The sequence below is a fragment of the Schistocerca cancellata genome, chromosome 1, assembly GCF_023864275.1.
Source record: "Schistocerca cancellata isolate TAMUIC-IGC-003103 chromosome 1, iqSchCanc2.1, whole genome shotgun sequence".
NCBI classification, from domain to species: Eukaryota; Metazoa; Arthropoda; class Insecta; order Orthoptera; family Acrididae; genus Schistocerca; species Schistocerca cancellata.
In genome coordinates, this window is record NC_064626.1 from 552,721,017 (window position 1) to 552,739,674 (window position 18,658).

General features: G+C 41.2%; 1 protein-coding gene across 1 annotated transcript in view; it reads left to right on the forward strand.

Moving 5' to 3' along the window:
• LOC126180393 (uncharacterized) overlaps positions 1 to 18,658 on the forward strand; it is a 144,698-nt gene that overhangs the window by 53,127 nt on the left and 72,913 nt on the right. Inside the window, exons 5-7 of the mRNA XM_049924690.1 lie at positions 14,025 to 14,212; positions 14,300 to 14,528; positions 17,689 to 17,784. Coding sequence (XP_049780647.1) covers positions 14,025 to 14,212; positions 14,300 to 14,528; positions 17,689 to 17,784 — 513 coding nt within the window. The remainder of the gene's footprint in view (positions 1 to 14,024; positions 14,213 to 14,299; positions 14,529 to 17,688; positions 17,785 to 18,658) is intronic.

The window sequence follows — 18,658 nt, forward strand, 5'->3', positions numbered from 1 at the left end:
ACTTTGTGTCGATTTACAAATGTTATTGAGATGTAGAGGATAAGTTTCTATTTGAAAGAGCCCGTTAGCACTACATGGGAACTCGGAGGATGAAAAGAAAAACAGAAAATGAATTTATTTCCAAAACTTGTTTTTAATTTCATTTCAAACTGTTGTGATCGTGTCGGACAATAAATTATTTTCAAAACAATGTGTCTCTATAAGTTATATATCTTTGCAAACTGGTTGCATGGAGACTTGCACGTAATTGAAACTTACTTGTACGCCATCGAGACCGAAAGTTGCGAAAATGAAAGGTGTCAGATTTGACCATAGTTATTCTATGATAGCAGGACTGAAACTATATGGGGAACAGATTCTATCCATCTGTTATCCTTTTGTTAAACCTCATTCTAAACTGAGAAAACGAAGAGTACAAATTTCGGGAAAAGGCCATAGGTCTGGATGAGCTGCACTTTTTATGTACACGGATAAAAATTTTGCTCTAGGTGCGATGATGTGCTATCATCCATAACTTGAAACGATGTGGCAGTGTAATACAGGGCGCAGTTCACAGTTGTATTCAAAGGCAAATGATGGACTAATAGTTGAAATAACTTTAGACTTAACTATCTTAAGGTAATCGTAGCATGAGAACATGGTATGGCGAGAGGCTGATATTGTCTATTCTACCGTTTTCAAGGCAGAATAAAGTGTAGCACGCGGTGCAGAGTGTTGAGTGGTACGTCGGATAAGTATTATCCCTATTTTCTGAGGTGAAACTTTTACATCCAGAGAAAGGTGGTGAACGAATATGTTGAGGTAGGAAATATCATTTGAGAAAATACAGCATAAGTAACAGAAGAACCCAGCTACATATCATCATTACGGACGTGGGAAGGAACAATACAAGCACTGCACATACCGAGCAATACATGGAATTCTAATCCTATTGTTCAGTACACAGATCATTCTGTCATTTCGTTACTTCTAAGAAAATCCTCGAGACGGAATAAAAAGTAGTAACTCTCGACAATTCCGAATTCGCTAATAGAAATCAGCATTAGGATTTTGCCAACAGAGCCATATGGTGCTTTTTCAGAGACCTCATGGATCCTGTCACGGAATTCCGAGCTGACAGCAGAGCAGGAGCAGCAGATGAATGACAGGCTGGAGGCCCTGGGTCTGCCGAGGAGCCGCTACACAGACACCCCACAGGACCCACAACAGTGCACTGTCAGAGTCAGCACATGCGACAAGCCTGCAGTCTCCCAGTTTAACGCCTCTGAGGTAACACTCAACATAGTAAACCTCATTTCAACAACGAACTTGTCACTGCTGACCAGCTGATGACCACTGTGCTCCTGTCTGTGTGCAGTACCTGGGCGTGTGGTACGAGATCGCCAGGTTCGGACAGGCTCCCTTCGAGGCAGGCGCCCAGTGTGTCACGGCTGAATACTCACTGGCGGGCGACAACAATGTGACCGTACACAACAAGATGTACAACACGTCTGCAGGGGCCTTCAACGACATCATCGGCTGGGCCGAGATTGATGACCCTAGCTCTGGAGAGGCCAAACTCACAGTGCACTTCCCCAATGTACCAGGTGAGAATGGAGAATTTGGCAGAACATAAATTATTTGCTTAAATCGTAGTTACTTACTCTGCTCCAACTACACAACATCAAGTAAATGAAGTACTAAACACGATGCAGTATACATTCTACGGACGGGATTTTACTTTAAAACTTGATTATGTGGCTTCTTTCACAGCTGTAACAGATATGTTTAGTGGTGACCTTAATATTGTTAATACTGACTGCTAGCTTAGACTATTTGACCTTGAGCGTGCAATGTATGTCATCAGTCTTCTGATTGTATTATGGGGGTCCACCAAGAATTCCTCTCCTGTGCCAATGGTTTCATCTCAGTATAGCAATTGCAGTCTATACCCTCAGTTATCAGCTATACGTATTCCAGTCTCTGCTTCCCTCTACAGTTCCTATCCTCTACAACTCCCTCTAGTGATATGCAAGTTATTCTCTGATTGCTAGATAGTTAACCTACGATCTTGTCCTACAGCCTGATTCTTTTCTGTGCCGAGTCCACAGAGTACCTCTTCATTTCTTACCTTTTCAGGACACGTGATCTTAAACAGTCCTCCATAATACGACATCTCAGATGGTTCGATTCTCGCTTGTTCCGGTTTTCACACAGTCAACCTTTCACTACCAAACAATGCTCTGCTCTATACGTCCACTCTCAGAATTTCTTCTTCAAATTTTGACAAATGTTTGATACGAGTAGACTTCTCGTGGCCACGAATGCCCGTTTTGCATGTCCTCCTTGATCCGTCCATTATAGATTATTTAGTTACCTAGGTTGCCGAATTCCTTACCTTCGTCTACTTCCTGATCCCCGGTTTCAATGTTAAGTGTGTTCTCTTTTTACTACTTCCCATTACTTTCGGCTTTCCCGACTTTACTCTCAGTCCACATTCTGCACTCTCTAACCGTCCTTTCTATTCAGCAGATGCATGAAATATGCTTCACTTTCATTCAGCATAGCAATGTCATCAGCGAATCATGACAGAGATATCCTTTCACCTTTAATTTTAATCCCACTATTGAAACTTTCTTTCGTTTCCCGTCGTTGCTTCTTCGATATAGTGATTGAAGAGTAGAGGAAAAGACTACGTCCATCTCGTATTCCCTTTTTAATCCGAGCACTTTCTTCGTCTCGTGGTCAAACTTTTGCGCCTTGGTTACCGTATGTATTGCATATTACACGTCTTTTCCAAACGCTTACACGTATTTCCCTTAGAATTTCGAACATCTTACACCATTTTACAATGTCGGACGCTTTTTCCAGGTCGACAAATTTATGACTGTATCTTGATTTTTCTTTACAATTGGCTGCATTTTCAACCGCAACGTCAGAACTTCCTTTCTGGTGTCTTTACCTTTTCTGCAGTCAAACTGAGCGCCATCTAACACATCCTTAATATTCTTTCCCATTCTTCTATGTATTACTCTTGTCACCAATCTGTATGCATGAGTTGTTAAGCTGACTGTGTGAGAACTCGCAGACTTGTCGGCACTTGTGATTTTGGGAAATGTAGGGTTGATGCTTCTTCCGAAAGTCTGTTGGTGTACCTCTCGTCTCATGTCTCGTTTTTCCTAATGCTGACTTCCCTATCTGTTAGGAGTCGACACCTGTTCATTATTCCATCACGACATCAGGGAAGTCTCCTTGTGATAGAGGCGTTCGTTGTAGTGTTTCCAGCTATCTGCTGTCTTCTTTGCGTTTAACAGTGGAATTCCCATTGCACTCTTAGTTTACCACCCTTGCTTGGAATTCTGCTGAAGGTTGTTTTTACTTTTCTGTATGCTGAGTCAATCGTTTTGAAAATCATATCGTTTTCAATTTCTTCATATTTACGATGTAGAAATTTTCACTTTAACGTCCCTACACTTCCTCCCTATTTTTTCGTAAGTGACTTGTATCTGTGTTTTCCAGAATTTCCCTGAACAGTGGATCAACTGAGGGTTTTATCCTTTTACTCATAGGTTCTTCACCGTTTCCTTCCTTGTACGTATGTTGTTCTCACCAACTTCTGTGATCGCCTTTTTTAAAGATTCATTGCACTTCAACTGAACTGCCTACTAACACATTCATTATCAGAGTATCTATAGCCTCCATGGCTTCAAGTTTATCTCTTCACTCCTTAGTACCTCCGTGTCTCAATTCTTTGTGCATTGATGTTCCTGACCAGTCTCTTAAACTTCAGCCTACTCTTCGTCATTACTAAATTATGATCTGATTCTGTATATGCTGCTGGAAACACCTTATAATCTAATATCTGGTTTCAGGATCTTTGCCTGAGGAAGATGTAGTCTAACTGGACTCCTCGTGTATCTCCCGGCCTTAACCTAGTATACCTCCTCCTCTTGTGATTCTTGAACATAGTTTTCACTGTTACTAGCTGAAATTCATTGAGTGTTTCTCCTTGTCATTCCTCCTACCCATCTCATATTCTCCTATAACCCCTCCTCAACTGCATTCCGGTCCCCCATGACAATAATATTTCATCCCCCTTTACGTAATGAATTACTCATTCAACATCATAATATACTTTCTGTTTATTTTTGCTTGCGTTGTTTGCATGTAAACCTGAACTATTGTTGTCGGTGTTAGTATCCTATCGATTTTTATCACAACAACTAAAGCGCTGCACTTCTCACAGTGGCTCGATCTCTATCTTACCCGCCCATGCATTACGAATCATATCTCATTATACAATTTTCTGTTGCTGTTGATATTACCCCGTACTCGTGTGACAATAAACTCATGTCTGCCTTCCATGTCACCTCACTGACTCCCACTATATTTAGACTGATCCTTATCATTTTCATTTTCCGATTTCCCGGCTTTTCTAGCACATTTTAAATTCTGAAATTTCCCGTCCCGATACGTAGAACGTTGCACTTTCGTTGGTTATTCAACATTTTTCTTTCGATCGCTGGTCCTTGGCATTCTCTTCCTGGAGTTCTGAACGTTAGAACAGTCAGCAATTTTCTACCATTAGAAAGATCACCATGACACGTTTCAGTCAAAAATAACTGTGACAGACTGTCAATAAGAAGCCAACAGTTTTCGTACATACCAAAGAAATAACTTTTAAAACTACAAGTAGCAGCTAAGCTGCATATATCTCTAGAAGCTCACTCAGTTCTGTTCCTTTGTGTTGACAGTGGCAGCTCCGTACTGGGTCTTGGACACAGACTACAAGAGCTATTCAATTGTCTGGGCCTGCAGGGAACCTACAGATGAAACTTCCAACATTACCGGTATGTACGCTGCAGCCGATAATATTGCAACACTAGCCAAGGTAGCAAACAAAGAAACTCAATTTCTGGTAATACACAGTATAGTAATAAGTGTGTATGAAGGATGGTGGAAGGATGTAATTAACATGTGAAATCGACTTTTATTAGAATTAAGTTTACTCTATTGTGGACTTTCTTTGAATATTTATGAGATGAAGGCGCCTGCTTGTTTTGTGATTGAGTGTTAGTCCAATGGTTTTTTTTAGTGTGTTAGGGGAAAGGACAGAATGTTTGTGGATGGTAAAGTTGTGGGCTTTTAGGTATCATAAGTTTTTAGGTAACATAGGTTACTACATTAGTCGAACATATTGCAGTATATCCGAATATGTAATGGAGGAGCTTGGTGCGTGGGAGGAGTCCGTGGAAAGCAGTGTCACCGATATATTAGGGCTGGTGGGTCGGTCCAGGTGGCTGGGGCATATACACTGAGCAGCCAGAACATTGTGACCACCTACATAATAGTCGGTATGTCCACCTTTTGCACGGATAACAGCGGCGACGCGTCATGGCATGGAAGCAATGACGCCTTGGTAGGTCGCTGGGGGGAGTTGGCACCACAAGTTTCGGACAGAAACTATACTGTTTATTTGCATTGGGTATGTACTGTTGTAAATGTTTGTGGATGTGTTGAGCTGGGCTGAATCCAAGGGCCTAGCCGAAATTAAATATATTGGCAGATTAGGTTTCGCTGAGTGGCTGTTAGGGGCTACAGTATTTCATATGTCTCCCGTGAACAGGCATAGAAGCTAGTGCGTTAGATGAGAAAGTGCTGTGTTGCTAGGGTTCGGAAAGTTCATGGTGTAATGTCAATGCATGTATTTGAGTTTTACGGAGAGTGTTATTGTAGTGTCGTCTGCTATAACAGGCGTGTTTAATCGGGCAGTTCATTTTCGAGTAGGTATAAGAAGCCAGGAGCAAGTAGTGGGATAATTGTATTGGCACGTAAGTGGCTTAGGAATACAAGGAGCGATTGAAGGTCTGTACCATTGAAATGTGCGCTCATTGGCGATTGTTTCATTTCAAACTATGGCCTAATTTCTAACTCACATTGTCCTACTCTGAATCATCGTGTGTCTAAAGCGCTACTCTCTTCCGTCTTTATTTTTCATTCTGTCTAACGAGTTAGGTCAAAAAAATCATTACTTTTGAGACAAGTACCAAAATGATTACATTTTATTTCAATATTACAAGTCGTTTACATATTTTCTTACAGGAATTTGTAGTAACTGGGCATGTGATTTTACTTTCTGTTTCGACTTTGTAATGGGTTGTGAATAACAAATCAGGTTAAAAAGGCGTTGCTTTGGTTACAGGTGCGAAAAAGACTACACATCATATCAAAACGGCAAGTAATTTGCACATTTTTTATAGGCGTGAGCAATAACTGGACGTGAGATACACCGACCCAGGAAACTAAAATAGACTGAGGATAGCACTATATATGTGTTGAGCTGGGCTGAATTGAAGTACCTAGCCGAAATTAAATCTATTGGCAGATTAGGTTTCGCTGAGTGGGTTTTAGGGGCTACAGTATTTCGTATGTCTCCCGTGAACAGGCAAAGAAGCTAGTGCGTTAAAAGATAAAATATTCCCAATAGTTTAGGATCATCGTTGCAATTTCGTTACTGTCTTAAAGCCACATAAGGAATATTATTCAAACATTGCCACAGAGTTTCCCTGATTTACTGTTTCTATTGTCGGACTATAACTTACAAACAAATCATTTCTACTTCTGTTGACTACTCTGACTCTCCCTCACCAGTCCTGGCAATCTTCCTCAATACGTCACAAATCCTCTCCCCTCCGAGTTTTACACTCACATTACACAATAACCGTAGAAAGTTTGTAGTCTTTCATCCCCTACGTCCATCTATTCCCAATGCACATAACATCACTTTCAGTGTTTCTGAATGTAATCACTGAAATTGGGAAGGTGTAAATTACATGAATCACTATTTCTACGCTAGATATGACTTAAATAACGGTGTACGAAACCAGCAGTTATTATTTATCTTCGAGTCACTCGCTTATATCGTATAAATGTTTCACCTTTTATGTTATTTTGTGCCGATTTTTGTGTAATAAAAGCTATTAAAGCGAAGAGCGAAATATTTCTACTGCTAAGGGCCAATTTTCCACACATAGGAGCAAGGAGGGTGAAAAGATAGTAAAGAAAAGGAAATATTGTAATTTTTTTTTACAATTTCGTTTTAAATTGGTGTGATTGTGTCAGACTACAAATGTTTTTCAAAACAAAGAATCACCGTAGCCTCCAGATCTGTTCAGTATAATTTGTTTCAGTGGCTGCCATGCATTAGAAACTTATGTGTACTAGTACAAGCCACCCAAACAGAAAACAGGAAGTGCGAAACCAGTTGTTAACCATCATACACTTTTCCTGTGTTTAGTACACAGTTATTCTATGACGAGAGGCATGGAATGATATGAATAATCAGATTATATGTTAGATGTATCTTATAGATGTGTTCTTATTTGTTAAACTGCACTCTGAAGGGAGGAAACATAGAGGCCGTATTTCGGCTAAGACTAGTTATGTATGCAAACAGAATTGTAGTTTTCAGTGAGATGACGTGCTGGTGTAAATAAACATACATGATTTGGCAATGTACGAGAGGGCTAAAATAGAAACCAGCAGTAGCGATTCGCATTAACGAAGAGATATCGTATCTTCGCAGAGACCTCATGGATCCTGTCACGGAGTGCCCAGCTGACAGAAGAGCAGGAGCAGCAGGTGAATGACAGGCTGGAGGCCCTGGGTCTGCCGAGGAGCCGCTACACAGACACCCCACAGGATCCGCAACAGTGCACTGTCAGAGTCAGCACATGCGACAAGCCTGCAGTGTCCCAGTTTAACGCCTCTGAGGTAACACTCGACGTAGTTAACTCCATTTCAACAGCGGACCTGCGACTGTTGAGCAGATGCTGACACTGTGCTCCTGTCTGTGTGCAGTACCTGGGCGTGTGGTACGAGATCGCCAGGTTCGGACAGGCTCCCTTCGAGGCAGGCGCCCAGTGTGTCACGGCTGAATACTCACTGGCGGGCGACAACAATGTGACCGTACACAACAAGATGTACAACACGTCTGCAGGGGCCTTCAACGACATCATCGGCTGGGCCGAGATTGATGACCCTAGCTCTGGAGAGGCCAAACTCACAGTGCACTTCCCCAATGTACCAGGTGAGAATGGAGAATTTGGCAGAACATAAATTATTTGCTTAAATCGTAGTTACTTACTCTGCTCCAACTACACAACATCAAGTAAATGAAGTACTAAACACGATGCAGTATACATTCTACGGACGGGATTTTACTTTAAAACTTGATTATGTGGCTTCTTTCACAGCTGTAACAGATATGTTTAGTGGTGACCTTAATATTGTTAATACTGACTGCTAGCTTAGACTATTTGACCTTGAGCGTGCAATGTATGTCATCAGTCTTCTGATTGTATAAGGGGTCCACCAAGAATTCCTCTCCTGTGCCAATGTTCTCATCTCAGAGTAGCAATTGCAGTCTATACCCTGAGTTATCTGCTATACATATTCCAGTCTCTGCTTCCCTCTACAGTTCCTATCCTCTACAACTCCCTCTAGTGATATGCAAGTTATTCTCTGATTGCTAAATAGATATCCTACGATCTTGTCCCTACAGCATGATTCCTTTCTGTGCCGAGTCCACAGAGTACCTCTTCATTTCTTACCTTTTCAGGACACGTGATCTTCAACAGTCCTCCATAGTACGACATCTCAAATGCTTCGATTCTCGGCTGTTCCGGTTTTCACACAGTCAACCTTTCACTACCAAACAATGCTCTGCTCTATACGTCCACTCTCGGAAATTTCTTCTTCTAATTTTGACCAATGTTTGATAGGAGTAGACTTCTCGTGCCCACGAATGCCCGTTTTGCAACTGCTAGTCTACATGTGCTCCTTGATCCGTCCATTATAGCTTATTTAGTTACCTAGGTTGCCGAATTCCTTACCTTCGTCTACTTCCTGATCCCCGGTTTCAATGTTAAGTGTGTTCTCTTTTTACTACTTCCCATTACTTTCGGCTTTCCCGACTTTACTCTCAGTCCACATTTTGCACTCTCTAACTGTCCTTTCTATTCAGCAGATGCATGAAATATGCTTCAGTTTCACTCAGCATAGCAATGTCATCAGCGAATCATGACACAGATATCCTTTCACCTTGAAATTTAATCCCACTATTGAAACTTTCTTTCGTTTCCAGTCGTTGCTTCTTCGATATAGTGATTGAAGAGTAGAGGAAAAGACTACGTCCATCTCGTATTCCCTTTTTAATCAGAGCACTTTCTTCGTCTCGTGGTCAAACTGTTGCGTCTTGGTTCCCGTACGTATTGTATATTACCCGTCTTTTCCAAACGCTTACACGTATTTCCCTTAGAATTTCGAACATCTTACACCATTTTACATTGTCGGATGCTTTTTCGGGTCGACAAATTTATGACTGTATCTTGATTTTTCTTTACAATTGGCTGCATTTTCAACCGCAACGTCAGAACTTCCTCTCTATTGTCTTTACCTTTTCTGCAGTCAAACTGAGCGCCATCTAACACATCCTTAATATTCTTTCCCATTCTTCTATGTCTTACTCTTGTCACCAATCTGTATGCATGAGCTGTTAAGCTGACTGTGTGAGAACTCGCAGACTTGTCAGCGCTTGTGATCTTGGGAATTGTAGGGTTGATGCTTCTTCCGAAAGTCTGCTGGTGTACCTCTCGTCTCATGTCTCGTTTTTCCTAATGCTGACTTCCCTATCTGTTAGGTGTCGACACCTGTTCATTATTCCATCACGACATCAGGGAAGTCCTCTTCTGATAGAAGCATTCGTCGTGGTGTTTCCAGCTATCTGCTGTCTTCTTTGCGTTTAACAGTGGAATTCCCATTGCACTCTTAATTTACCATCCTTGCTTGGAATTCTGCTGAAGGTTGTTTTTACTTTTCTGTATGTTGAGTCAATGCTTTTGAAAATCATATCGTTTCCAATTTCTTCATATTTGCGATGTAGCAATTTTCACCTTAAGTTCCCTACACTTCCTCTCTATTTTTTCATAAGTGACTTGTATCTCTGTTTTCCAAAATTTCCCAGAACAGTGGATCAACTGAGGTTTTTATCCTGTTACTCATAGGCTCTTCGCAGTTACCTCCCTTGTACGTATGTTTTTCTCTCCAAGTTCTGTGATCGCCTTTTTTAAAGATTCATTGCACTTCAGCCGAACTGCCTACTAACACATTCATTATCAGAGTATCTATAGCCTCCATGGCTTCAAGTTTATCTCTTCACTACTTAGTACCTCCGTGTCTCAATTCTTTGTGCATTGATGTTCCTGACCAGTCACTTAAACTTCAGTCTACTCTTGGGCATTACTAAATTATGATCTGATTCTGTATATGCTGCTGGGAACGCCTTATAATCCAATATCTGGTTTCAGGTTCTTTGCCTGAAGAAGATGTACTCTAACTGGAATCTTCGTGTATCTTTTCTTGAACATAGTTTTCACTGTTACTAGCTGAAATTCATTGAGTGTTTCTCCTTGTCATTCCTCCTACCAATCTCATAATCTCCTGTAACCCTCTCCTTAACTGCATTCCGGTCCCCCATGACAATAACATTTCATCCACCTTTACGTAATGAATTACTCATTCAACATCATAATACACTTTCTCTTTATTTTTGCTTGCGTTGTTTGCATGTAAACCTGAACTATTGTTGTCGGTGTTAGTCTCCTATCGATTTTTATCAGAACAACTAAAGCGCTGCACTTCTCACAGTGGCTCGATCTCTATCTTACCCTCCTATGCATTACGAATCATATCTCATTATACAATTTTATGTTCTGTTGATATTACCCCGTACTCGTGTGACAATAAACTCTTGTCTGCCTTCCATGTCACCGCACTGACTCCCACTATATTTAGACTGATCCTTATCATTTTCATTTTCCGTTTTCCCGGCTTTTCTATCACATTTTAAATTCTGAAATTTCCCGTCCCGATACGTAGAACGTTCCACTTTCGTTGGTTATTCAATATTTCTCTTTCGATCGCTGCTCCTTGGCAGTCTCTTCCTGGAGTTCTGAACGTTAGAACAGTCAGCAATTTTCTACCATTAGAAAGATCACCATGACACTTTTCAGTCAAAAATAACTGTGACAGACTGTCAATAAGAAGCCAACAGTTTTCGTACATACCAAAGAAATAACTTTTAAAACTACAAGTAGCAGCTAAGCTGCATATATCTCTAGAAGCTCACTCAGTTCTGTTCCTTTGTGTTGACAGTGGCAGCTCCGTACTGGGTCTTGGACACAGACTACAAGAGCTATTCAATTGTCTGGGCCTGCAGGGAACCTACAGATGAAACTTCCAACATTACCGGTATGTACGCTGCAGCCGATAATATTGCAACACTAGCCAAGGTAGCAAACAAAGAAACTCAATTTCTGGTAATACACAGCATAGTAATAAGTGTGTATGAAGGATGGTGGAAGGATGTAATTAACGTGTGAAATCGACTTTTATTAGAAGTAAGTTTACTCTATTGTGGACTTTCTTTGAATATTTATGAGATGAAGGCGCCTGCTTGTTTTGTGATTGAGTGTTAGTCCAATGGTTTTTTTTAGTGTGTTAGGGGAAAGGACAGAATGTTTGTGGATGGTAAAGTTGTGGGCTTTTAGGTATCATAGGTTTTTAGGTATCATAGGTTGCTACATTAGTCGAACATATTGCAGTATATCCGAATATGTAATGGAGGAGCTTGGTGCGTGGGAGGAGTCCGTGGAAAGCAGTGTCACCGATGTATTAGGGCTGGTGGGTCGGGCCAGGTGGCTGGGGCATATACACTGAGCAGCCAGAACATTGTGACCACCTACATAATAGTCGGTATGTCCACCTTTTGCACGGATAACAGCGGCGACGCGTCATGGCATGGAAGCAATGACGCCTTGGTAGGTCGCTGGGGGGAGTTGGCACCACAAGTTTCGGACAGAAGCTATACTGTTTATTTGCATTGGGTATGTACTGTTGTAAATGTTTGTGGATGTGTTGAGCTGGGCTGAATCCAAGGGCCTAGCCGAAATTAAATATATTGGCAGATTAGGTTTCGCAGAGTGGTTTTTAGGGGCTACAGTATTTCATATGTCTCCCGTGAACAGGCATAGAAGCTAGTGCGTTAGATGAGAAAGTGCTGTGTTGCTAGGGTTCTGAAAGTTCATGGTGCAATGTCAATGCATGTATTTGAATTTTATGGAGAGTGTTATTGTAGTGTCGTCTGCTATAATAGGCGTGTTTAATCGGGCAGTTCATTTTCGAGTAGGTATAAAAAGCCAGGAGCAAATAGTGGGATAATTGTATTGGCACGTAGGTGGCTTAGGAATACAAGGAGCGATTGAAGGTCTGTACCATTGAAATGTGCGCTCATTGGCGATTGTTTCATTTCAAACTATGGCCTAATTTCTAACTCACATTGTCCTACTCTGAATCATCGTGTGTCTACAGCGCTACTCTATTCCGTCTTTATTTTTGATTCTGTCTAACGAGTTAGGTCAAAAAAATCAATACTTTTGAGACAAGTACCAAAATGATTACGTTTTATTTCAATATTGCAAGGTGTTTACATATTTTCTTACAGGAATTTGTAGTAACTGGGCATGTGATTTTACTTTCTGTTTCGACTTTGTAATGGGTTGTGAATAACAAATCAGGTTAAAAAGGCGTTGCTTTGGTTACAGATGCGAAAAAGACTACACATCATATCAAAACGGCAAGTAATTTGCACATTTTTTATAGGCGTGAGCAATAACTGGACGTGAGATACACCGACCCAGGAAACTAATATTGACTGAGGATAGCACTATATATGTGTTGAGCTGGGCTGAATTGAAGTACCTAGCCGAAATTAAATCTATTGGCAGATTAGGTTTCGCTGAGTGGTTTTTAGGGGCTACAGTATTTCGTATGTCTCCCGTGAACAGGCATAGAAGCTAGTGCGTTAAAAGGAAAAAATATTCCCAATTGTTTAGGACCATCGTTGCAATTTCGTTACTGTCTTAAAGCCACATAAGGAATATTATTAAAACATTGCTACAGAGTTTCCCTGATTTACTGTTTCTACTGTCGGACTATAACATACAAACAAATCATTTCTACTTACGTTGACTACTCTGACTCTCTCTCACCACTCCTGGCAATCTTCCTCAATACGTCACAAATTCTCTCCACCCCGATTTTTACACACACATTACACAATAACCGTAGAAAGTTTGTACTCTTTCATCCCCTACGTCCATCTATTCCCAATGCACATAACATCACTTTCAGTGTATCTGAATGTAATCACTGAAATTGGGAAGACGTAAATTTCATGAATCACTATTTCTAGGCTAGATATGACTTAAATAACGGTGTAAGAAACCAGCAGTTATTATTTATCTTCGAGTCACTCGCTTATATCGTATAAATGTTTCACCTTTAATGTTATTTTGTGCCGATTTTTGTGTAATAAAAGCTATTAAAGCGAAGAGCGAAATATTTCTACTGCTAAGGGCCAATTTTCCACACATAGGAGCAAGGAGGGTGAAAAGATAGTAAAGAAAAGGAAATATTGTAATTTTTTTTTACAATTTCGTTTTAAATTGGTGTGATTGTGTCAGACTACAAATGTTTTTCAAAACAAAGAATCACCGTAGCCTCCAGATCTGTTCAGTATAATTTGTTTTAGTGGCTGCCATGCATTAGAAACTTATGTGTACTAGTCAAGCCACCCAAACAGAAAACAGGAAGTGCGAAACCAGTTGTTAACCATCATACACTTTTCCTGTGTTTAGTACACAGTTATTCTATGACGAGAGGCATGGAATGATATGAATAATCAGATTATATGTTAGATGTATCTTATAGATGTGTTCTTATTTGTTAAACTGCACTCTGAAGGGAGGAAACATAGAGGCCGTATTTCGGCTAAGACTACTTATGTATGCAAACAGAATTGTAGTTTTCAGTGAGATGACGTGCTGGTGTAAGTAAACATACATGATTTGGCAATGTACGAGAGGGCTAAAATAGAAACCAGCAGTAGAGATTCGCATTAACGAAGAGATATCGTATCTTCGCAGAGACCTCATGGATCCTGTCACGGAGTGCCCAGCTGACAGAAGAGCAGGAGCAGCAGGTGAATGACAGGCTGGAGGCCCTGGGTCTGCCGAGGAGCCGCTACACAGACACCCCACAGGATCCGCAACAGTGCACTGTCAGAGTCAGCACATGCGACAAGCCTGCAGTGTCCCAGTTTAACGCCTCTGAGGTAACACTCGACGTAGTTAACTCCATTTCAACAGCGGACCTGCGACTGTTGAGCAGATGCTGACACTGTGCTCCTGTCTGTGTGCAGTACCTGGGCGTGTGGTACGAGATCGCCAGGTTCGGACAGGCTCCCTTCGAGGCAGGCGCCCAGTGTGTCACGGCTGAATACTCACTGGCGGGCGACAACAATGTGACCGTACACAACAAGATGTACAACACGTCTGCAGGGGCCTTCAACGACATCATCGGCTGGGCCGAGATTGATGACCCTAGCTCTGGAGAGGCCAAACTCACAGTGCACTTCCCCAATGTACCAGGTGAGAATGGAGAATTTGGCAGAACAGAAATTATTTGCTTAAATCGTAGTTACTTACTCTGCGCCAACTACACAACATCAAGTAAATGAAGTACTAAACACGATGCAGTACTCCTTCTACGGACGGGATTTTACTTTAAAACTTGATTATGTGGCTTCTTTCACAGCTGTAACAGATATGTTTAGTGGTGACCTTAATATTGTTAATACTGACTGCTAGCTTAGACTATTTGACCTTGAGCGTGCAATGTATGTCATCAGTATTCTGATTGTATAAGGGGTCCACCAAGAATTCCTCTCCTGTGCCAATGTTCTCATCTCAGAGTAGCAATTACAGTCTATACCCTGAGTTATCTGCTATACATATTCCAGTCTCTGCTTCCCTCTACAGTTCCTATCCTCTACAACTCCCTCTAGTGATATGCAAGTTATTCTCTGATTGCTAAATAGATATCCTACGATCTTGTCCCTGCAGCATGATTCCTTTCTGTGCCGAGTCCACAGAGTACCTCTTCATTTCTTACCTTTTCAGGACACGTGATCTTCAACAGTCCTCCATAGTACGACATCTCAAATGCTTCGATTCTCGCCTGTTCCGGTTTTCACACAGTCAACCTTTCACTACCAAACAATGCTCTGCTCTATACGTCCACTCTCAGAAATTTCTTCTTCAAATTTTGACCAATGTTTGATACGAGTAGACTTCTCGTGGCCAGGAGTGCCCGTTTTGCAGCTGCTAGTGTACTTTACATCTCCTCCTTGATCCGTCCATTATAGCTTATTTAGTTACCTAGGTTGCCGAATTCCTTACCTTCGTCTACTTCCTGATCCCCGGTTTCAATGTTAAGCGTGTTCTCTTTTTACTACTTCCCATTACTTTCGGCTTTCCCGACTCAGTCCACATTCTGCACTCTCTAACTGTCCTTTCTATTCAGCAGATGCATGAAATATGCTTCACTTTCATTCAGCATAGCAATGTCATCAGCGAATCATGACACAGATATCCTTTCGCCTTTAATTTTAATCCCACTATTGAAACTTTCTTTCGTTTCCCGTCGTTTCTTCTTCGATATAGTGATTGAAGAGAAGAGGAAAAGACTACGTCCATGTCGTATTCCCTTTTCAATCCGAGCACTTTCTTCGTCTCGAGGTCAAACTTTTGCGCCCTGGTTACCGTATGTATTGTATACTACCCGTCTTTTCCAAACGCTTACACGTATTTCCCTTAGAACTTCGAACATCTTACACCATTTTACAATGTCGGACGCTTTTTCCAGGTCGACAAATTTATGACTGTGTCTTGATTTTTCTTTACAATTGGCTGCATTTTCAACCGCAACGTCAGAACTTCCTCTCTGGTGTCTTTACCTTTTCTGCAGTCAAACTGAGCGCCATCTAACACGTCCTTAATATTCTTTCCCATTCTTTTATGTATTAATCTTGTCACCTATCTGTATGCATGAGCTGTTAAGCTGACTGTGTGAGAACTCGCAGACTTGTCGGCACTTGTGATCTTGGGAATTGTAGGGTTGATGCTTCTTCCGAAAGTCTGTTGGTGTACCTCTCGTCTCATGTCTCGTTTTTCCTAATGCTGACTTCCCTATCTGTTAGGTGTCGACACCTGTTCATTATTCCATCACGACATCAGGGAAGTCTTCTTGCGATAGAGGCGTTCGTTGTAGTGTTTCCAGCTATCTGCTGTCTTCTTTGCGTTTAACAGTGGAATTCCCATTGCACTCTTAATTTACCACCCTTGCTTGGAATTCTGCTGAAGGTTGTTTTTACTTTTCTGTATGCTGAGTCAATCGTTTTGAAAATCATATCGTTTTCAATTTCTTCATGTTTACGATGTAGAAATTTTCACTTTAACTTCCCTACACTTCCTCCCTATTTTTTCGTAAATGACTTGTATCTCTGTTTTCCAGAATTTCCCTGAACAGTGGATCAACTGAGGGTTTTATCCTGTTACTCATAGGTTCTTCACCGTTACCTTTCTTGTACGTATGTTTTTCTCACCAACTTCTGTGATCGCCTTTTTTAAAGATTCATTGCACTTCAACTGAACTGCCTACTAACACATTCATTATCAGAGTATCTATAGCCTCCATGGCTTCAAGTTTATCTCTTCACTCCTTAGTACCTCCGTGTCTCAATTCTTTGTGCATTGATGTTCCTGACCAGTCTCTTAAACTTCAGCCTACTCTTCGTCATTACTAAATTATGATCTGATTCTGTATATGCTGCTGGGAACACCTTATAATCTAATATCTGGTTTCAGGATCTTTGCCTGAGGAAGATGTAGTCTAACTGGACTCCTCGTGTATCTCCCGGCCTTAACCTAGTATACCTCCTCCTCTTGTGATTCTTGAACATAGTTTTCACTGTTACTAGCTGAAATTCATTGAGTGTTTCACCTTGTCATTCCTCCTACCCATCTCATATTCTCCTATAACCCTCTCGTTAACTGCATTCCGGTCCCCCATGACAATAATATTTCATCCCCCTTTACGTAATGAATTACTCATTCCACATCATAATATACTTTCTCTTTATTTTTGCTTGCGTTGTTTGCATGTAAACCAGAACTATTGTTGTCGGTGTTAGTCTCCTATCGATTTTTATCACAACAACTAAAGCGCTGCACTTCTCACAGTGGCTCGATCTCTATCTTACCCTCCCAAGCATTACGAATCATATCTCATTATACAATTTTCTGTTGCTGTTGATATTACCCCGTACTCGTGTGACAATAAACTCTTGTCTGCCTTCCATGTCACCGCACTGACTCCAACTATATTTAGACTGATCCTTATCATTTTCATTTTCCGATTTCCCGGCTTTTCTAGCACATTGAAAATTCTGAAATTTCCCGTCCCGATACGTAGAACGTTGCGCTTTCGTTGGTTATTCAATATTTTTCTTTCGATCGCTGCTCCTTGGCAGTCTGTTCCTGGAGTTCTGAACGTTAGAACAGTCGGCAATTTTCTACCATTAGAAAGATCACCATGACACGTTTCAGTCAAAAATAACTGTGACAGACTGTCAATAAGAAGCCAACAGTTTTCGTACATACCAAAGAAATAACTTTTAAAACTACAAGTAGCAGCTAAGCTGCATATATCTCTCGAAGCTCACTCAGTTCGGTTCCTTTGTGTTGACAGTGGCAGCTCCGTACTGGGTCTTGGACACAGACTACAAGAGCTACTCAATTGTCTGGGCCTGCAGGGAACCTACAGATGAAACTTCCAACATTACCGGTATGTACGCTGCAGCCGATAATATTGCAACACTAGCCAAGGTAGCAAACAAAGAAACTCAATTTCTGGTAATACTCAGTATAGTAATAAGTGTGTATGAAGGATGGTGGAAGGATGTAATTAACATGTGAAATCGACTTTTATTAGAAGTAAGTTTACTCTATTGTGGGCTTTCTTTGAATATTTATGAGATGAAGGAGCCTGCTTGTTTTGTTATAGAGGGTTAGTCCAGTGGTTTTTTTTAGTGTGTTAGGGGAAAGGACAGAATGTTTGTGGATGGTAAAGTTGTGGGCTTTTAGGTATCATAGGTTTTTAGGTATCATAGGTTACTACATTAGTCGAACATATTGCAGTATATCCGAATACGTAATGGAGGAGCTTGGTGCGTGGGAGGAGTCCATGGAAAGCAGTGTCACCGATATATTAGGGCTGGTGGGTCGGTCCAGGTGGCTGGGGCATATACACTGAGCAGCCAGAACATTGTGACCACCTACATAATAGTCGGTATGTCCACCTTTTGCACGGATAACAGCGGCGACGCGTCATGGCATGGAAGCAATGACGCCTTGGTAGGTCGCTGGGGGGAGTTGGCACCACAAGTTTCGGACAGAAACAATACTGTTTATTTGCATTGGGTATGTACTGTTGTAAATGTTTGTGGATGTGTTGAGCTGGGCTGAATCCAAGCGCCTAGCCGAAATTAAATATATTGGCAGATTAGGTTTCGCAGAGTGGTTTTTAGGGGCTACAGTATTTCATATGTCTCCCGTGAACAGGCATAGAAGCTAGTGCGTTAGATGAGAAAGTGCTGTGTTGCTAGGGTTCGGAAAGTTCATGGTGCAAAGTCAATGCATGTATTTGAGTTCTATGGAGA